The sequence below is a fragment of the Mangifera indica genome, chromosome 19 (assembly GCF_011075055.1).
Source record: "Mangifera indica cultivar Alphonso chromosome 19, CATAS_Mindica_2.1, whole genome shotgun sequence".
NCBI classification, from domain to species: domain Eukaryota; kingdom Viridiplantae; phylum Streptophyta; class Magnoliopsida; order Sapindales; family Anacardiaceae; genus Mangifera; species Mangifera indica.
In genome coordinates, this window is record NC_058155.1 from 6,858,326 (window position 1) to 6,881,109 (window position 22,784).

Below are 22,784 nucleotides of genomic sequence, written 5' to 3' on the forward strand. Positions count from 1 at the left end.
GGCAAAAATAAAATAATATTTGCATTAATTAATTTCTATACGAAATTAAATGCTAGGAGCTACATAACCAAATATATATATATATATATATATATATATATATATATATATGGTATAAAAAACAAAAGGGGTAAGTTACTTCAACAGTTACATTAATATAAATTGAGCTGAGCGGCCAAACTCCATCTGACCCACTAAAACTAAAATGTGAAAAGACAAACCAATTTAACATTTCTCCAACTTGCACTTTCTTCCAACCTAATCCACCGAAATATAATCTCCAAAATGCCGCTTTCATCTCTTCACACATTTGGTCAGAACCAATCATTCTGAATAATACAAATTTCGAATCCAGTGACCAACCCATTTCTTCTTCAATTTTGAAGTTTCTTCTCTTTAATCTTTAATCTTTAACCTAAAAAGAATTAAACGAAAACAAAAGAAAATCTTTTTCCTTCTCTACCTAAAAATCAACGAAATTGTTGAAGAGGTCTATCGACGGAGTTGGAGATGTTATGTGAGGTGAAAGAAAGCTTGAAGGACTTGGCATGAAACTGCCCTCCAGGAAATTCTTGTTGCCGTGAGGCACTGGACTCAAATCATGAAAGATATTGCTGAACGAGTTTGGATCAGACGGTAGCGAAAAGAAGTTCGGTGATATCATGGGGAGTGAAGTGGGTCCTGGAGATAAAATCCCTGGAAAAAAACTTGATCTTTCGATGTTATAATCCATTTCAATCCCTTCTACTAAACCGCCAATGTTATTAGCTTCATTCATCTTATCCGGCGTCTTCGCCGCTTTTTCTATGCTGGCGTATCTTGCAGCCGGCGAAATTGCATCGCAGGTGTCGTTAAACGGATCGCATATCGATGAAGAAGAAGATGTACAGGCGGCGGCCGCTGCAGCAGAAGAAGTTAAAGTAGAAGAAGAGCCGGTAAGGCGTTGAACCAGAGTCATAAAGTCACTAGGTTTTGTGTGAATCACCTTCGGTGAAACAGTGTAGATTATTACCGGAGGCCTGGGCTGTGCTTGGTGGTGGTGTTGATGTTGTTGTTGGTTTTGATGCTGTTGTTGTTGCGGCTGCGGCACTGGTGGTTTCCTGATCTTGTGGGAGTCTTTACTAACTTTTAACGGAGCTGGACGAGGACCCTGAAGCTCCCTCCGAGGAGATTTGCTGACAGGGAAATCCAAGGAATCCATGAAGACAAAATCAAATAAATGAGTTGAAGAAGCAGAGAAAGAAGATGATGATGGTTGTGGCGATGAAAATAAAGGCACTATTATTGTATTTTTAAAGCTGAAGAATGTTGAAATATGGCAAGAGGGAGGAAGTCAATGAAAATTATAGTGATTAAATAAATAATAAAGGAGGAGAGGGACTAATTAGTTAATTTTGGGGGTTAATTTTCCAGACAAAAATTGGGGCCGGTTTCGTGCAGTAGCTAATGTTTGAACATGTCTTAGCTTGGTCTGGCATTGATTTGATGCCAAGCTATGGTGGTCAAATGACCATGTCCACCCAAACTTTGATGAAAAGACTTTGTCACCCATCTGTCATTTGAAAAGTATATTTTATCCATCCATTTGTCAAAATTTTAACAATTATTATTTTTTTTTTCGCTTTATACAATATATAGTTATGTTAATATCACTTAAATTGATTGTCAGTCACCCACGAATTGATAAAACCCATTTTTTCCAACCAAATCACACTTATGATGTTACGATTTGGTTTGAATTGTAGTAAGATGGTATAATTTTAGTTGAATCACACCATCATGGCGTAATTTTAGTCAAATCACATTATTTCAGTTCAATTTGGACAGAAATTGGAAGTATACATTCCCTTACTCAAATTATCTCTCTTCCTTTTCTTTACCGTTCATAAATTAAAACTAGACCGATTATTGAAAAAAATGTCCAATGACTATATGTGGTTTTGTGTAGATTGTTGACAAATAACTTCTCGTTGGCTTTTTTTTAAAGAAAATGAATCCACATTCATGAAAAATGTGTTTGACTAATATTCTATGCACAAATTTTCCAAGCCAACAAATATCATATAAGCCTTGTTGGTGTTGGGCAAAACCCTTCAAGCACTTGATTCAACAAGGCCAAACTCACATACTCTAACTCATTCTATCTTGTGTAATATATGCTTATAAATTTAAAATATCGTTTAGAAATATTTTTTTTCTAATTAAAGATATAATTTCGTTCAAATAACCATAAAACATACATAATTGAAGAGACAATAAGGAAAAGAATTTCCTCTTTTACCAACATGGATGTTGTTTATGGGTATTAAAATTTTAAGGGTATCTAGTTTTGATTGTCGTAACAAAATTGATATTATGTTATCGAACAGTCTAGATATAAGTGATGGATGTAACGATAAAAAGAAAAAAGAAAAGAAACAGAGTGAGAGTACTAAATGGTGAGGGTGTTTTTGTCATGACACTAACAAATAACAAAATAGTAATTTACATAGAAACCAAACAAAATTCAATAAAAGAAGTGGATGACATTTGTGTGAACGGATTTTTCAAACTTAAAGGTGTACATGTCATTTCATAATAGTTTGGGTGGGACAGACGCTTGGCCAGGAAATAAAATATGTTCTCTCTTGTCGTGTGACAACCACGTCGCCGTGAGAGATGATCTACCTCTTATTGCTTTGTATATATTATATACAACTCAGCTATTCATCCCATGTTATTCATGATTTTCTAAAAGGAAAATAGATGAAACTACTTTTGTTTAATTTAATTTTTCGTTTAAATATATGAAAATGGTACAATTTTTATTAAATATAAATTATTTAATTAGTATTTTTTGAGATTGCAGATTGCCCTTGACACGAGATTCTCCTCTATCATTTTATGCCCTAAAATCAATAAAAGGATAAGTTTTCTTTGTTGTTTCACCATCCACATATATAATTTTAAATGTGTATTTGATTTAGATAATATTTTATTAGGCAAAAAAATGACTATTTTTCACATAAGATTTAGTGAAATAATAATTTTTTATCTGTTAACTTTTAAAAAACATAAATATTTACTTACATGTTAAAAGTTACCATAAAGTAAAAATATCATTTAAGTAAGGGAAAAGAAAACCTTATGGGGGATCTAGTCACTTTTCAAACCTTGGGTTGAAGAAAAATTATTAGATTTTTAAATCTAACAGGGAAATATAATAAATTTTTAATTTTTTAAAATATTTTTGTTAAATGATATTTTTATTTTTAATCTTTAACAGTCAATTTTAACAGATGAGTGAGTATTTGAGTTTTTTTAAAGTTAATGGGTGCGAATTTGTCATTTTACTTAACCTTGGGTGGGAAATAGTTTTTTGGCCTATTTTCTTTAAAAGATTCTCGTGAAAATAAATTACTTAAAAGATTACCAGATATTAACTATTATTATTATTATATTTGATAAAATTTGATAAAAAATTATCTAAAATAGGTATAAATAATTTTTTTAATATTTTATTATTGATTAACCAAATAAAAATATATTATTAACATAATCTTTATAAATAAATCCCTCTAAATCTTCTCACTGGGAACATGGAAGAGCTTATTAAAATTGTCATAACTGAATGATTGCACGTTGTGTTGCATTATCTAAGACACAAAGTACTTAATTTTTCATAAGTATAATGAATTAATAATAATATGCAATCACTATAGTTTTTTCGGTAAGGCAGTTATATTATCTCTAAGGGTATTTTTGGTTTTAGCTATTTTTATTATTAAAAAGAAAATATTAATACAAAAATATATTATGTATAAGATTAGTGGGTATAAATTATTACTATAATAAAAATTAGTCTATATAAATAATTATTGTGTTTGGTTGAATGTAATAAAAAAATATTATATTACTTAAATGTTCTAACGATTATTGGGTATAATTATTCGAAAATATTTTTTATATTACTTGTTATATTAATTAAAAATGATGATATTTTTGTTTTAAAAAATTAATAAATATAGTTAAAATTATAATAAAATCAAGATTATCTTGATAATATTTTAATATCATATGTGGTATTACTTTCTATATTACTTATTACATTATCATTAATATTAGAAAATTACTAATTTTTTTATTACCTGAAAAACTAAGCAAGATTGGTAATGTTAGTAATAAAAAGCCAAAATAATTAATTATTCTCACACAAGGTTTAGTCTATTCCCAAACTTTCACCAACTAAGTTTTAAAAACTCAAATACTCACCCTTCAGCCATTATATTTAAAAGTAAAAATATCATTTAACTAATAATATTTAAAAAAAATTATCTCATTTCTCTCTCTTAGTTTAAAAAATGAACAATTCTCCCCTATCTAAAAGTTTGAAAAATTACATTTTTCTCTTGTTAGGGTTTACTTTCCTTTCTCTCATTTTCCGATCACCTTTTTTCGTCTTTGGCCGACAACCCATACCCAGTCTTTCTCCCTTCTAGCGATCTTTCTCCCAAACCTATTGTCCATCGAAAATGAATTGGACAAATCCCAAATCTGGTTGGAGGGACATCCCTTGCACGAATTGGAGGAATCCCAAATTGCACAAATCGAATGAATCACAAATTTGGCTAGAAGGACGTCCCGAATCTAGTTAGAGGGATGAATTGGATGACAACAACGACTAGAGGGAGCACCCATTTTAGGAAGACGAAGACGAAGATAGGTGAATTGTCCATAAAAAATGAAGCGTTGATGGATGATTTGTCTTTTTCGTTTTCAACGGATGAGTGATTTCTGATCACTTCGTTTTCAACGAATGATAGGGCTAATAGAGAGATCGTCGGAAGAGAGAGAGGGAATGGGCATTGGCTATCGACCAGAGATAGAGAAGGTGGTCAAAAAATAGGATAAAGAAAAGTAAACCTTTTTGGATAAGGGAAAATTGTTAATTTTTTAAACTAAGAAGGAAAAATAAGATAAAATTTTATTTTTTTAATATTATTAATTAAATGAATTTTTACCCTTAGATTTAATGGATTTTTTTTAACTTTAACTATTGACGAGTTGGTGTTTAGATTTTCAAAACTCAATGAATGAGAGTTTGAGAATAGATTAAACCTTGGTGGAAATAAGTCTTCAGGCCTAATAAAAATTAGATTAATGAGAGAATTTTTTGTTGCTTTTAACCAAATGTCCTTAAAGACTCTAAAGGTTAGCAAAACTACTGAAACATTAGAACTTTCAAGTTGAATATCTGGGTTTAAGTCTTTGTCATACTTGTAAAACTTTGATTTACTCGGTACAGTGGTTGTGGGTTCAGTCACTATATTCTGGGTTTATTCATCCAATAAATACGAACACGGTCTCAGTTACCAAAAAAAGGGTCAAAAATGTCCCATAAAGGTTTCAGAGAATTATGGGTCTAGTTACTATACTCTAGGTTTATCCATCCAATAAATACGAACAAGGTCCTAGTTACCCAAAAAAAGTCAAAAATGTCCCCTAAAGGTTTCAAAGAATTGTGGTCTAATTACTATGCTTTGGGTTTATCCATCCAATAAATACGGATAGGGTCACAGTTATCAAAAAAAGTCAAAAATGTCTCCTAAAGGTTTCAGAGAATTGTCAGTCCAGTCACTGTACCCGAGTTTATCTATTTAATAAATACAGACAGAGTCCCAATTAACATAAAAGAAAAAGTCAAAAATATCCCCTAAAGGTTTCACAGAATTTTAAATAAACCAAGTAGTTGTCTAGTTTTTAAAAATACATTGAAGTTTTATCCATCCAATAAATACGAACAAGTCGTCACCAACAAAAAAAAGTCAAAAAGTCCCCTAAAGGTTTTAGAGAATTTTAAATAAAACCACAAAGTTGTCTAGTTTTCAAAAATACGTACAGACTTCTGTATGGGAAAGACTAAGGAGGTGACAAATTTTTGGAAAGGTTTCATCTGAATACGAATTTTATTTGTGCCGGATGTGCGAAGATGACTTGAAAGTGGGCAAGAAGTGGTGCATAAATGGAATCGGGGCAAAGTTATGACGTCAATAATTTACAGATGAAATAGTCAATGAATTGAAATGAAATCCATTTTGTACTGCGAGTGTGACACCTAACCCCTCAAGGCCTTTTTTTTTTTTTTTTTAAATTTTATTCTGACACTCGCTAATTTTCAAGTCTGAGTCAGTCAAAAGCTACAGCTGCTACTACTAGTTCAAAGAACGCGGACTTCATAGTGAAGCCCAGTTTAAAACAGTTTTAGGCTCATTCTAACCAAAGACAAAGTCCCGCCCAAATATCATTGAATTCGAATTTAATTTAAATAAAAAATAATTTAATTTAAATTTGATTTAAGTTTATCGAACTAACATTAAGGATGATTTAATTTCAGTTTGAATAAAAATAATTCGATTTAAGTTCAGTTCCAATTTGGTTAAAATTTTTAATTTAAAACTATTTTTTAAATTTATGACTTATTGATAAAATAATATCGTTTAAAAATTATTTAATATAATTCAAATCAAACCACGAGTTAAATTCACAAATCTAATCAAGTCATTTATTTAACTCATGAGCCAAACAGAATCAAACTTTCTTTAGTTTAAATTCAATTTGGTTTTAAAACAAACCAAATCTTCTAACTCTAATTATGTTCAAATTTGAACCAAATTGAGATAACTTTTAAATCCGAACCAGCTCGGTTTGGGTCTAGCACTATCCAAAATACACCACAAAAATTAGATTTGTCCTCAATTTGATATTTCAAGTACTACTCAATTATTATCATTTCGGGGCTTGTGGTTTGAATAATATTGAAAAAAATTGATTTATTGTATAGAATTAATTTTAGAACGTGTTTTAAGGGCACATTAATATAATTAATTAGTTGATTAAGTAAAATCTATGAAGTAGGAGCAACTTTGCTTGACCAATTCAAGGTGGTCTCCCTATGTTCAATTGAAATCCTTCAATTTTGCTGGTGTCCTTGTCAATGAAAAATTAATAACCCAACCCAAATTGACTTCAATTGAACCATGCCCCATAAATGAGTCAAAGTAGATTAAAACTGTTACTACGTGTAGACGGTAGTAGAAAGCAGGTGGTCTCGTTTTTGTTGTCAATGGGTCCACTTGACTTGATGGTCATGGCTAGGTTCCCATTTGAGACTGTTGTTCTGGTGACTCTTGTGTCATGGGCTTGGGGTTGGGCATTTTATGCATAAATATCAGCATCTTACTATATAAATATATAAAATATATATTATATAATACAATATAATATAAATAAAAAATAATATTTATTTTAAAATATATTAAATTAATATAATAGATGTATTATACGATATGATATATATTATCGATATAACTCGATACACTTTAAAAAAAAAATAAAGATGTAATATATGTGTATATAAAAAATTTTAAATTTTTATAAGTATTTATGATAGTTTTAAAATAATATCGTATCAATTAAAATTTTTTTATTAAAAATTTGGTTTTTAATATAATACATTACACAATTCGATTGCCCCATTTGGAAGTCATTTGGCTTTCTCAATGTTCCCGAGTTGTGCATGCGTTGGCACACATTAAAAGCTGGTGTCGACGCCAAAACAGCGTTGGGATGGCTTTCATGCCTTAATCCTAGCTAGGAGATTAAGGATGTCGAAACGGCATGTTGATACACCAGAGAATGTTGGTCTCCACGGTGATACGTTGACAAGTTAATGATATAATTTTTAATATTAATAAAATTATATGTACTCATTTTAAATATATAAATTAATATATATTTAATATGTATATGATTGATAATTTTAAATTAATAATAAAATATTATTCGATCATATAATGATATATATGATTATGTATATATTTATATATTCAAAATAAATACACATAATATTATTTTTTTGACATAAATGGGGAAGACGGTGTCCTATTGGAAAAATTATATATAAAAATAAAGAAAATACAAAATAATGATCATAAATATGGGCATAATCAAGCCTATCTTAGTATTACTCTGTTCGATTTTTTCTTTTTTAATATATATAGCTTGAATTTGTTAAATCGGTGAGACCTTGATTCAAATTTAGGACGGAAAAAGTTAGTTCAAATTTAGTATAAAAAAAATATTCTTAACTCCTTTAAAATCATTTATATTTAACAATAAGAAATAAGTTTTAAAAGTTTAATGGTAAGATTTGAAAATTTTAAATATTTATCAATATTTTATTGAAATCAAATTATAAGGTCACACATTGATTGAATTAACCGACGTTAGGATGGAATTTGAATTAAATTGAATTTTAACAATTCAAACTTAATTTTCTTTTTTTTTTTAACGAGCAAAACAAGTAAGGTAAATTTAATTTTGAAATATTGTTAAAAAAATTTAAATTAATTTTTTTATATATAAAATCTTTTTTATTATCATTCAAATTGTTGTTCGTGCTTATTCTCCAAAAATTTCCAAATGCTTAATCTCTTTCTTAATTGGAAGTATAGTATTCAAATCGTGTATCAAAAATTTATTTTTTTTATTATGTATAGAATATCGTATCATATGATATAATTTTTTTAAAAATAAAATAATAAAAAATTTTAATTAGCATATTATTATTTTATAAAATATCACAAATACTCTTAAAATTTTGAAATTTTGAATATACTCCTCTAATGTATCATCATTTTTTCTAAAAAAATGTATTGATTTGTATCGGTAATATTTATAGTATTGTATGATAAATATCGTATCATACAATACGTCTATTGTATCATATTAATTCGATATATTTTATGATATATATTATTTTTTATTTATATCATATCGTACCATAAAATACGTATTATATATGGTATGATATTAATTCCCTATATACATGTTGGCAGCATGGGAGTTATTTTAATATACAGTCACATCGCTCATGACTAGAAACTCCATGCTTTCAATGGTGGTGGTTGAGCCATGTCCCCTGTAATATCTTTCGCATCACTTCGCCAACAGCAAAGTTGGAGGGGCAGGAGAGATCGAGAAACATGATCACTTGCTCTAATGTTCGACAAAAATGTTAGGCATATAAATTCACAAAAATAGAACCCCGTTCATGTATTAAGATGATCAAATGCATGAAACACTTGCAGCTTCGATCTAATCTAGTGGGTTCGTGGGTTAATTTAGTGAATAAAAAGATTGATGTCAAGTAAAACATACTAACAATAATCGTGCGGATTTATTAACTAAGATGTTACCGACATCAACATTTAAAAATTAAGTCATATCATCTTACTACAAAAAGAGGAAACATTTATTAATAAGAGCAAATTTTTGAAATGAGTAACATATTAAATAATATATGTATTATACTTCTTTTCATTAAGTTTTCTCCTACTATGTTTTTCTAATAAAATATTTAATGAAATAGCTTAAATAAGATCAATTCTACTTTACAAATATTAAATAATTATATTTTTCAGATTTGGTTTTTCATCTTATTGAGTATTTCTTTATAATAATTAATAGGCTAAAGGACTTTGTCTTTTTCTGAAAAGATGATCATCTTTTTAGATAAAATTTTAATCAACTGGAGTTTCAGAGGAAGGGAGAGAGACCACTGACGCATAGTGATGCGTTAGAGACTTTTCATCGTTGGAGATTGAAAACTAAACACTAGGGGGAGAAATATCATTTTTTTAAATTCGATCTAAGAGAAAAATTTTTAGTTTTTAAGATTTTGGAAAGAAAAATATATTAAATTTTAAAATGTTAGAATTTCGATAACTTTAATCATTTATAAGTGAGTGTTTAAAATTTTTAAAATTAAGTGATAAAAATTTAAAAAAATAACATATTTTGAATGAGAATAAGTGGTTTCGTCTAACTAATATAATTATATATAAGTAAAAGTTATGATGTTGCAAATAATGGTTTTCCGGCAAATGAAGAAAGCTATTATTCTATTCATTAAAGGAAGGGAGATCCTTCCGTTCCATAGATGCACGCCCTTTTGATTGAAAATAAAGACAGAGTTGAAGAATTTCTTTTCAGTATACCGTACTTTGATTATCCACATTTCAATCCCCTTTTAGTTTATTATGTTGCATACACAACTATAGTAATCGAATCGTACACCGAAAACTTAATTTTATGTATTATGTGTTGAGTAATACAATTTTTAAAAAATAAAATATTAACAAAATAATAAAAGAATTATAATAAAAACTCCATCATTTTAAAAATATTATAAACACTTATAAAAATTTAAAATTTTTTTAGTATATCTTTACCATATTATTATTTTTTTTAAAAATTATATCGATTTATTTTAATAATACATATCATATCATATAATACATATATTATATCATATTAATTATAATATATATTATCTTTTATTTATATTATATTATATTATAAAATATATACCCTATATCATAAAATCCTAATAATTATGCACACAAAAAAGAGAATTTGGGGTCATGTGCCCTGCACGTAAGGAATTTTACTTTTACTTTTACTTGGAAGTTCATTAATTGTCGAGAAGGGAAAAGAAATTGCAGAGACTGGAATCAGTTTCTAGAAACAAGCCAAACAGTCAAAAAGAATGGTAGGCCTCAATGGGTTAAGAAAAGGGAGAAGCCTTCCCTTGAGAATCTGGAGCAAATCAAGCCTTTGCTTCCAGCCATCCAAAGAACAGATGGGATCTTAACAACTTCGGCGAACAAGCCTTTAATGGGCTTTTCCAATGGCCTAATGACTATTTTTTTAAATTAAATAAAAAATCTTATTCGAATTGAATTATTATATTAAAAATAAATTAATTATATCAAATAAAATAAATTTTATATTTAGTAATTTATCTTATAACCACTAAATTAGATAATTCAAAATTTCATCTCATATCGACTATCTTCCCACTCATGGATTCATGAAATGACATATTTTTACTTTTTAATTTTCAAAATATCAATTTTCTCATTTATATATTAAATTTGATAAGATTTTATTAAAAAATTTTTATAAAATTATTTAAAAAATAAAAAACTCAAGAAAAATAACACTTTATCTCATAAATATTATTAAATAATTTTTTATATTTATAATTTATTTTAATTTCATTTAAAAATAATAAATAATTTTACACGACTTATTTATATTATTTCTAATTTAATGTGAAACTCTTTAATCTTCAAAAGAAACATTATTTAGACTTAGCTCGGGTGCAAGTTAGTAGTTCCCTTGTCGATTATTCAACAATTTAGATGATTCGGTCATATTTGTTCTTAATAACGAAAATATTACCCGTCAAAGTAGAACGAAATACCCTTTTTCCCTATAAATTAACCAGTAGAGTAAAAAAAAAAAAACAGAAAATGATTAAAAAAACCTAGAAATTAAAGAAAAAGTGGATAAATAAAAGTCAGAAAAGAAAAAGTTGAACTGGTCGAATAAGCAAACACATAAAGGGAAAGCTTGTCACTATGTTTCTCCATGCAGAAGGCAAGTATCTGTATGGGATGATATTTAAGCCATCTGGAGGAACTATTAATATGTTTACTCCTCCAAAGTACAAGTTAATCACTCACTCCTTACACCAGAGGTTAGTATATGTAAATAGCAATTGTACTCGGCTTTTTCAAAGATGTATATGCTTTATTTCTATATATATATGTATATGTGCATTGCATAATCATGTTTGGTTTTGATGCATGGCGATGATGATGCAGAAAAATGCTTACTGAAGTGCCGCATGCAATTCTGGGAGAAAACAATTACACAAGCTGGGCGGTATGTATGAAAAACTACTTGACAGGGAAAGGTCTGTGGCAGCTTGTTGATGGCAGTGAGCCTAAACCAAACCAAGCTAGTGACCCTGGCGCGCTCAAGACATGGGAAAAACATAATGCAAAGGCCTTACATGCCATTCAAATTTCTTGTTCCTCAGTAATGTTATCCTACATCATCATGGAGACCACCGCAAAAGCCGCTTGGGATCGTTTGGCCTCCATTCATCGTTGGCATGATCACATGGTTGCCTCCCAAGCTGAACACCCACCGGGTAAACAAGGTCTGTAGAAATTCATTCTTCCTTTCATCACAGGAAAGTCTAGTAGGAAGCATGGAAACTCACCTCATGGTGCGTTTTTACATTTCCGAAACGTATCTGCTTCTAAAATGTCTCGAAACTAGTACAAAACATTTCTGGACCGTTTCAGAATTTTTGAAATATTTCAAACATTTCTTTTAAAAGAAAAAAGTCGTGAAATCGAATAAAAATCAATTTCACACGTCTTTTGGGCTTTTTAACCTTAAGTGTGTATAAATCTCATACTGAATTTATCTCTACTCCTCTGCCATCCAGCTTTTTACTTTTTTCCTCTCCAGCTTGTTGTATAGATTAGTCTGTGGTGTTGCTTTCTTCTTTAATATCTGTTGCCATTGCTATTGTTAGTATGATTGATTTTGTCTTTATACCTAATAAGAAGCATCGGCTGTTGCAACTCTTCAAGGTTTGGAAGATAAGCAAAATACAGGATTCTGTATTTTCGATATAAAAAAATTGTAGCTTTTCTGTTTCAGTGTATCCACGTTTCCGTGTTTCCATTTCCATTTACGTTTCGGTGCTACATACTAATTTCTACCCTTTTCTCTACAAGTGCAGGCACTTCCGAAGATGCCAAAATTCCCTATATGGCTATATACAATGCTGCTGTAGAGGGAGCCAAGGGAAGAATCGAAGAGTTTTTTAGACTTTACCCAGATGCAATGAGAGCTCGAATATCACCAGACGGCGGAACGGCTCTCCATACTGCTGCTTTGCACAGGCACGACGACCTTGTCAAATTGCTAGTGCGATCTATGCGTCAAGAGGACTTGGAACTACTAACAACTCGTGGCGCAACAGCGCTTCACATTGCAGCAACGGGGAAGTCGGCTGAGATGGCGAAGGCCATGGTCGAAAAGAACAACAAGTTATTGCGTTTAAAAGATGTTGATGGTCATATCCCAGTTTGCATTGCTGCTCTTTATGGTGATAAACACATGCTCAAGTATTTGTACTCGGAGACTTCTGCCGGGGAACTAAATCCTGAAACGAGCAACAGTGGCGCCACACTTCTGTCCATTTCGATCAGTGTAGAGAATTACAGTGAGTTAATTATATTGAATATCAAGAAATAATACTTCTTTTATTTATGATGAGAAATCCCATTCAAATCAAATCGAATAATTCAAGAGTTATACCCTGATGTCAATGGGTCTCAAACCCTTATTTTATTGTGAGTTTTGTAAAGGGATTTCACAGCATTTACCAGCCAAACTACCCCTTTGAGCTTACATCGTGATTATTGTTGTTGTGACAATGGTAGGTTTTGCCTTGATACTGCTTGAACGTTTTCCGAAATTAGCCATTACCAGGGATGTGAAGGGGAGAATTTGTTTGAATGTGTTGGCCCAGAAACGTTTATCATTTCCGAGCGGGAGTCAGCTTTCAAGATGGCAAAGATGGATATATAAACGTGAGTATTTTATGCAATTTTGTTTTCAGTTCATGATCTGTTTGTGAAGAGTTCTAAGTGAAGCTTTTTTATTTTGGCAGGCCTCCCTGATGAAACTGGAGTAACTAATCTTTATGATGAAGGCAGCACAAATTACAATGGTGGAACATTAATAGATATTGAAGCAGATAGCGATGAGCCTGGAAAGGGTTCTTTCATTGCCAATTTAGGTTCTCTCATTGTCTCTATGTATTGTGTTTATGAGTTAAATATGCTTTACCAATGACTATATGAGCTATTTCTTCAATGATTTCACAGCTCTACGTTGGAAGAAAAGACTTAAGGAGGCTGCATATCAGCTACCGGGTATGCAAACATGTTTGAGTAAAGTTAACAGAGTTAAACTGTTATTCAATTTTTTGAGATTACATTATCTGTTTGGGTGTTGAGGGTGAATGTTTATTTCAGGAATCAATTACATATATCAACTCAAACTGAAACATCATCAAGCCACACAGATACTCAGCTGTATATGCAAAGAGCTTGCGAAGTTGAATTCTACCCAACATTTGCAATCTCTAGTGATGCCTTCGATGTTTCAAGCCACTGAATCTGGGAATCTTGAGTTTGTCACTGAGATGATTAGATTCGATCCTGCTTTACTATGGTCCCGTACAGAATTGGGTGGCATATTCCATTCAGCAGTTGCACAACGCCAAGAGAAAATATGGAACCTCATATATGAGACAGAAGATAAGAGAGACGTCGCATCTATAGAAGACAATTTCGATAATAACATATTGCATATTGCAGGAATGCTGGCATCTGTCTCTAGTGTCACCAAAATCCCTGGTCCGGCTATGCAAATGCAGAGGGAACTGCAATGGTTTAAGGTGCCCAATCTCATCATGCTTAATTCACATTACTTAATCACAGCTTTGTTAACATGTCTGAGTGTTACAGGAAGTAGAGAAATTAGTGCGGCCCATGTTGAGAGAACAGCAAAACAGAGAAGGGAAAACACCACGAGCATTGTTCAGTGAGCAACACAAGGCCCTGGCGAATGAAGGCAAAAAGTGGATGAAAGACACGGCCGCATCCTGTCTCCTGGTAGCAACTCTCATAGATACGGTTATGTTTGAAGCTGCAATTCATATTCCAGGAGGAAGTAAACAATCGGGAGATCCATTTTTAGAAGGCACATATTACTTCCAAATATATGCAACATCTGATGCAATATCTTTCACCTCTGCAACCGTCTCCATCTTAATGTTCCTGAGCATACTTACTTCGCGCTATGCTGAAGAAGATTTCCTGCAGTCATTGCCGAGAAAATTGGCAATTGGTTTGATGTCCCTTTTCATGTCCATTGTGACCATGATGGTAACTTTTGGCTGCACTCTCTTCATTAACTTGAGAGAACGTGTGGAAGAAGGTTTCCCATTTTTTCCACCCATGATTATCATTGTTGCTCTGCCGACAACATTTTTTGCTCTATTGCATCTTCGTCTCTTCACTGAGGTAATGAAATCCACATTCGGAGCTCCCCTTTTCAATCCCCATCCTCATAAGAAGCTTTTGAAGAAAGCAAGTTTGGTTCCCAAACTCTCCAACTTACACCTTGAAAGTTTCCCATCTTCCTGAGTGTTACTGTTGTTAAGCTTCAATGTCTGTTTCTGATTTATTTTGTTATGAGGCAATTATGTACTTTGTGTTAAGAAAACATATTATGGTTATAGTTGTGACTTATTAATGAACCTAACCCTAATCATGATTTAGTGAAAATTGCAAGGAAAGCTACACAACATCAAATATAGAAATGCATTTTCAATGGATTAAGTCAAGAATTTAAATTAGAACTCTAATTATAATTATAATTAGTATGATTAAGAATTTGTAACTGGTTGTAATTAGGGTCAGAATTTTGATTTTTTTTTTTTTCGATTGAAGTCGGAATTTCATTATTCTATCTCAAATCTCAATTTTTCATTATTCTCAATCTCAACTCTTATTCTGAAACTATATGAATTTACAAATAATAATTTTCTGTGTTTATAATTTTGTTTTTATTTTAATTTTGTCAATAAAAAATATTTAACAAATGGATCTAGGGTTAAATAAACATAATTCATTCGAATATTATCATGTTGACATTGATGATATTATTGATGATGCGCAATGTGAAATAGGTGGAGCACTAACTAATAAAAGTGGTACAGACACGAATTCGATAGAGAAAAAAAAAAACAAAAGTCAGTAGTGTGAGATTATCAAAAAAATGTTTAGGGTGCTGTCATCGTTTTAATAATTTGAAAATGATTTAGAAAATATAATTTTAAAAAAATTAATTTTTAAAAAAATTAACGAGCTAGCCATGGGGTCTGACCAATTACTGTAAGGTCCAGTATAATCCTATATATATAAGGTTGGGTTGTGGCCTCATACTTTCATTGGACCGGTCTGGCCTATAGGCCAGTTACTATGAGAGTTTTAGGTCCGATCCGACCTAACCATTGCCGCCTCTTCATTTAAGTGATAAATTTATAAGTTGGTGAAAGAAAAGATCTTGAGTGTACTTTAGAACTGTAAATGGTATTCATGCTATAAAATATATTTCTTATAAAAATATATTTTTAACTGTTAAAACTTGCATTTGACATTCGGTGAAAGGTCAAAAAAGTCTTTTTCTTTTTATTTTAACACAGTTTGGATGGGAAATATTGTTCTCCCTTCTTGAAAATGTTATATTCCAAATTTTCAATTCCAACGTATAATCTCCAAAAAAAAAAAAAAATTTGTTGTTCTTATATATTAAAAACGTTTTTTTTTAGTTTTCTAAATATTATAAAATTTTAAATTTTCATAATAATTTTGTCATCCTGACTGATAATATAAAAGAAATTATTCTGTGAGATTAATAATTGTTGGGAAGAAATTTCAACGGTGTTAATGATTCTTTAATTAATTGTATTTATTTACATGGTTCTTTTGTTAAATTGAAAAATTAAATAATTTTGTATACACATAAACTAACTATATACAAACCCCTTTTTGTTTTTTTTACCGATTACACGATTATATTTTTAAATTTAATTAAATTTAGGATAATTAATTAAATTAGTCGAATTAAGGGTTTTACACTGATTTAGTTAACCCTCTAGAGATTATATGGATATAACCAAAAAAATATAATTAGTTAGTTTTACCTCCATAAATAAAGGAAGTTTGGCAACTGTTGGCCACATTCAGATTGAACCTTTCGAAGAAGCATTTGCCTAGTGACAATATCTATTGATGCTCAGTCGAAAATCATTCAACGCCACCTCCAAATTTTGCTTAAAATGGGTTCAAAAATTAGTATAAATAGATTTAGCAGGATATTTTTTAAGTTGATATTGGCTGTTACTTGATAAAAAACTGAGTTTGGGAAGCCTATGGTGTTATTTCTGGCTTGAAATTGTTAATTTGATAGGGAAATGGTTGAATTTATATCCTTAGGTGTGAAAAATGCAGTAAGCACGACTCACGCCTACCCACAATATTTCTTGGGGAGGTGCTTTTGGTAGGTGAAGGAGGCATCGTAGACGCATCGAGCCATCAAAGAGATCCGTTACATATTCCGGTTGGACTAATTACGAGAGCAGAACTAAGAAGATGCAACAAGCTTTAAGAGTAAAAACATCATTTAATAAAATTATTTAAAAAATTAAAAATTTATCACATTTTTCTCTTAGATATTAAAAAACTAACAATTTTCTCCGCACCCAAAGATTGAAAACTAACTTTTTCACCCATAGGGTTTATTTTTCTCCTCCTCTGGAAAATCTTCGCTTCAGCCATTGGCTAGCTTCTCACCATCTTCAAGGTCGGCTAATCTTCTCTCTTCGATGGTTGTTTTCGTCAAGTGAAGAGGAATCATCTTTGGCCAACAAAGAAACAAAAAGTTGATCTTCGTCTCTTCAGCCAAAAGAATCATCAGAAGATTTTCATTTCTATGCTATGAATCCAGATGAAAGTCATATGGACGTGTCGTTGTCCAGACAATTCATCTGGATGTGTCATCATCTAGACAATTTATCTGGACAACAACTCATCCAAACAATCGTCTGGACAATGATTAAGGGTGGGGAATGTGACAATCAACGTTAGTGACGGTTTAAGATGGAAATGATACTTTGCCAACACCAGAGATGGTGACCGAATGTAAAGAAAAAAAAAAATCTAAGTTTGGGGGGGGGGGGAGTGATTTTTTTAAACCTGAAAAAGTTGTTAGAAGGGGTGAATTTGTGATTTTTTAAAACCTAAGGGAAGAAATAATAAATTATATATATTTTTTAATAATATTATTAAAGTAACAATTTTACCCTTAACCCTAACTGAGATTTTTAACAGAATTTAACTCATAGATAGGTGTTTGAGTTTTTAAAAATTGGAAGATGACACATTGAGATTTCACTATACCTTAGATGGGAAAAGTCTTTTGGCCATGTTTCAACTAATAAAGATGGGGAAACATTGTGGGCTAGCTTAACTGTGTAAATAGCATAAATGTTGTAAAAGGATTCAAAGAAAATGGAGACGTGGAAGCTACTGATCCTCAAATTCAAATTAGTCACTTTTTTTTTTTTTTGTGCGACGGTGACGTTATGATGTTATACTTAGTTTTAGGGGAAATTGAAATGAGGAAAAGAAGTGTTTCATGCGAAATTAAATTTTGATGATTTAAGAAGACAAGTGAACGACTACGAGGTTGGGTTGTTGTGTAACTTGTGTTATGTGTGAACTCCCTATCTCTAGCTTATTGAAAGTGACATAACATGGAGAAACCCTAAACCACATATATTTTTCCATATTTTTTAAATGGTGCTAATTTAATCGATAGGATGCCTTTAGGAGCTCCACTATATTTCATATGTATGTGTAAATTAAGCATAATAATTGCCAAAAAAAAATTATCGAACTTAAATATTATAAAGAGGGCTATCAATCGAATTAGATAGATCTGAAACTTAAAGGGTATATTTAATTTGTATAATATTTTATTTTACAAAGATAAATTATTTAAAAGATTATTTTAAAGTAATTTGAAAAAATATTCGATAGACTTAATTAATGATAATTCATTACTGTTCATATTATTTATTTAATTCAATATGAAAAATATTAATATATGTATACATAGGGGATGCCCATAGGATTAAGATCCAACTAGCTCGTCATGTCAACTCATACATGACATTTTAGAAGACTATACTTTCTCTTGATTCACAAGCACCTCCCAATATGCGTATTTCCTCGCGTGCACACACACATACACATTATATGTCACATGCTAACTAGCCTTAGTGGTCCATATTTGTTGCACTTTCTTGACAACTTTCCATCGCTCATGGTATTCGATGTGCATGTTAATGTTATCCACAAACACTCTTTAGCACGATTGTTGGATAAGACACATAGGTAGAGACATTTTCAAATAAACTTTTACGTTTATGAATGGTTTGTACATACATTTTTCTTATAAGCACATTTTTATTATAAATTTTATAAAGCATCTAAGAAAAATCCTGGGAAATATTGAGAATTTTCTGAGAAGATATTTAAAATATAAAAAGTTTATTAATTTTAAAAAAGCGATGAAAGCTCCAAAAAAGACAATGATAAGATTAATTCTTAATGGTGAAGAAAAATAAATGTAGGGGAGATGGGAAATGTTGACCATGAAATTAAGGTATAATTAACTAAGATCGAGGCTTGAAATTCAGTGTAGAAGGAGTGCAGGTGTGCCACGTAGCTCATTAAGCTAAGTTCACTGCATTCCATCTTGCCGACTTCTTTTAGCTTTTTCACATTTGTAATTACCATAATACCCATCCTTTTTTCCCACCCACAATACAGTCTTATGTGATTTCAAACATATTAAATGAAAATTTAAGGTGTTAAATGATAAATTAACATCACATAAACTAAGAGTAAATGATTCTTTTCCACCCAAGGTTTGGCTTAAAAACATTTTTTCACCCTTAATTAACAAAAATAAAACATTTTCACCAAAACTAAAACTCAGTTGAAAAAAAAAAACTAATAGAGTAAAGATATAATAATAATAATTTTGAAAATAAAAAATAATTTTTTATCATACCAAAATACCAAAATGTTTTAAATATTATAATTTAACCCCTAAAAACTTTGTTATATTTTATTTAAATCTTTAACGGTGTAATATCATTTATGAAACTACCTTAAACTTTTTTAAATTTTCGATAGCCTATTGAAAATTTCCATAAAGACTTTAATATTTTAAAATTATAGTTTACTCTTAATATATACAATAAACATATTTCTATCTATAAAAAACAGGGAAGAAATTGTGAAGGTGAAAGGAAAATAAAAAAAGAGATTTCTTATTAATTTAGATATTTAAAAAATTATTTATAATTTTTATTAATTAAGAATTATATATAACTTTAAAAAATAAAATAAAAGAGTTTAAATGATAATTTTATCTTTTAATATTATTATTTATTAATAAAATTAATTTTAGACAAAAAATATTATTTATATCACTTGCTAATTCACTCTAAAAAATAATATGTAAAATTTGGAATTTCATTTAAAAAATTTAATGTTTTGTTGATTAAAAAAAAAAAAGCACTAATATAATAAAATGACAGCAATAGGGTTTGACTTGTCAACATCAATCACTCTCAGAAGTACCCAATGAAGAAACGCCACGTGAGAAGAAGAGTCCCGCGAGCGATCACTCCGCCAGTTAACCAGTAGAGTACACGCACCGCAGGCACACATGCTCATCACCCGCACCCATACAACCCCAAAAACCCCCACTTTCTTGGCCCTAACGGCTCGCAACCGCCCACGTTTATTAGCCATGACTCAACTCAACTCACATTCCCCCAACTCCAACTCCTCCTCCACCTCTCATTTTATATCACCCCCCTCTCTCCCCCATTTCTCTACTAAACTCACCAAACTCAAAAAATATGTTCACAGGAGCTGCCGCCGGTAATACTCATCACCAAATCATGCAATGCCCTCAAATGCCATTGCCACCGATTGAAAGGAGATGTAAAAGTACACCTGAGATTGCGCCTAATTGTCCTCGTTGTGCCTCTTCGAATACTAAGTTTTGCTACTACAACAACTACAGCTTGTCGCAGCCGAGGTATTTCTGCAAAGGCTGTAGACGGTACTGGACAAAAGGGGGTTCCCTCAGAAATGTGCCTGTGGGCGGTGGCTGCCGCAAGAATCGTCGAGCCAAGTCCGCTTCCAGACTCAGTGAACGCGTTTCTACGAATTATAGTAAGAGTTTCAGTGGCTTTGATGATAACACGAACGAGCAAATTAAGGGTTGTTCTTCTGATGGGGATTCCGCTGGACAAGCCAGTGGGGCTGATATTGACATGGCCGCCGTTTTCGCTAAGTTTCTGAACGACCGTTCGAGCAATTCAGATAATTTTCCTGAAGAGTTCGTTTCTCAGGAATTTGACAATGTCTCCAATTCTTTCGCTCCGGATAGTATCCAAAACGATCCGATTCTCGAAGAATTCAATGGAATTCTGGTAGGAGAGAAGCAACAGCAATGTCAAAATTTCCTGGAAATGAGTGACGTGAATAATGCTAATGCTGCACTCGAATTGCAAACTTTGTTGGATGATGAAGTTGTTCAGGATTTTTCATGGCAATCTGTGTTCCAGTTGCAAGAATTCGATTCATTTGCGGCCAACCACGATCAGTTATTGGCTTCTTCAAATCCAATGAACGATAATTGGAGCAACTCCTTCGATTTCCCAGCCGGGTTTGAAGTCTACTCAAGACCATGATTATTGATATGTAATTTACAAGTTAATTTTTTTTTTCCTTCTTTTAAAACTTGGTAAAAGTTCTTCTTCATGTGAAGAAAGCTTAATTTAATTTTGCATACCATGAGAAAGGTTCGTGGTATAAACATTATATTATACTAGAAATACAATAAATTCTCATCAATTAGTTAGTAAAGTTATTTTTTGAATTTCATTCGGTGGTGATTTTTGTTCAATCGGGTTGGGAAATGGAAAAATTAATAATGATAATGCTTTTGGTAATTGATGATAATGTATTCCCATGGTAAGGCTCTATGGACGTACCTGAATTTGATTGATCTAGATATAACAGTATACAAATGATATATTAATAATTTTAAATTAAAAATAAAATAATATTTAATCATATTATATAATGATATATAATTTATATACTCAATTTTGTATTTAAAAGTGTATATACATGATATTGTCCTTAGTTAGATATATTCTGATTTAACATTTTCTAAATACGGTTAACAAGGTTAACAAGGTCTGAAGAGTTTAAAAAACACCTCTATTCATCTGTAATATGGTCAATTTTGTTTTTGTAAGAACCCACAAATTTATATGAATTATATTTAACCATATATGAATATTAATAAAACTATATATATACAGTTTTTATTATCTTATGATTGAATGATTTTAAATTAAATGACTTAATTAAATACTTAGCATGAAATGATATTTGAAGTTAAGAATAAATTTCCAAGTTCTTAACCTAATGACTAGTTATTGACCCTAGTCCACACAAAATAAATTACTGCTACACTAAATCATGGTAGTTGAATCACGTATTGTATCTTGTCTTGAAAACCTAATTTTTTGAATTATATATCAAGTATTGTATCATATGATACAATTTTTAAATAAAAAATATAAAAAAATATAATTGTCATGTCATCATTTTAAAATATATCACAAACACGCTTAAAATTTTAAAATTTCTTATATACACATCTATTATATTATTATTTTCTTTAGAAAATTTATCAATCTGTATCAGTAATATATATTATATCATACGTTACGTCACTGTATCGTATTAATTTAGTACACTTCATAATACATATCATTTTATATCAGTATCGTATCGTATTGTAGGATACTAAAAACTATACACTAAATATTGACTAATATTATATACATAAGTTTGAGTAATATACATTTTTTTTTTAATTTTTTGGGTTTATATACAGTTTTAAACGAAACAAAAACCTGATTTTGTTGTGTATTTTTAATATATAAAGCCTTGAGAAACACACAAAATCACCCCTTTACTTCTGAAAAATCTCGTGTAGATATCTTTCGTCTTCATCATAAAGTATCATATTCCAAAGGTGATACATTTGGATACAAAATATATGGTTTGAAAATGACAACAAGCTATAAATGGATAATGAACATGATGGAGTCCATTTTCATCACATCACATCACATC

General features: G+C 30.6%; 3 protein-coding genes across 4 annotated transcripts; 2 read left to right on the forward strand and 1 right to left on the reverse strand.

Moving 5' to 3' along the window:
• On the reverse strand, nt 1-1,424 carry LOC123203340 (nuclear speckle RNA-binding protein B-like). The gene has a single exon (XM_044619679.1). It carries the CDS (start codon nt 1,199-1,201, stop codon nt 464-466), a length of 738 nt encoding a protein of 245 aa, XP_044475614.1. The 5' UTR covers nt 1,202-1,424; the 3' UTR covers nt 1-463.
• Nucleotides 1,425-11,502: 10,078 nt separating this feature from the next.
• On the forward strand, nt 11,503-15,230 carry LOC123202990. 2 transcript variants are annotated; one of them, XM_044619145.1, is made up of 8 exons: nt 11,503-11,584; nt 11,712-12,052; nt 12,647-13,132; nt 13,353-13,502; nt 13,583-13,711; nt 13,800-13,847; nt 13,950-14,374; nt 14,445-15,230. In XM_044619145.1, exons 1-8 carry the CDS (start codon nt 11,535-11,537, stop codon nt 15,123-15,125), a joined length of 2,310 nt encoding a protein of 769 aa, XP_044475080.1. In that variant the 5' UTR covers nt 11,503-11,534; the 3' UTR covers nt 15,126-15,230. The 2 variants fall into 2 exon arrangements, with proteins under 2 accessions (XP_044475080.1, XP_044475081.1); XM_044619146.1 differs by lacking the exons at nt 11,503-11,584; nt 11,712-12,052 and adding an exon at nt 12,375-12,494.
• A 5,167-nt stretch (nt 15,231-20,397) lies between these two features.
• On the forward strand, nt 20,398-21,497 carry LOC123202985 (dof zinc finger protein DOF1.2-like). Its single transcript, XM_044619138.1, has one exon. It carries the CDS (start codon nt 20,483-20,485, stop codon nt 21,320-21,322), a length of 840 nt encoding a protein of 279 aa, XP_044475073.1. The 5' UTR covers nt 20,398-20,482; the 3' UTR covers nt 21,323-21,497.
• Nucleotides 21,498-22,784: the final 1,287 nt, after the last annotated feature.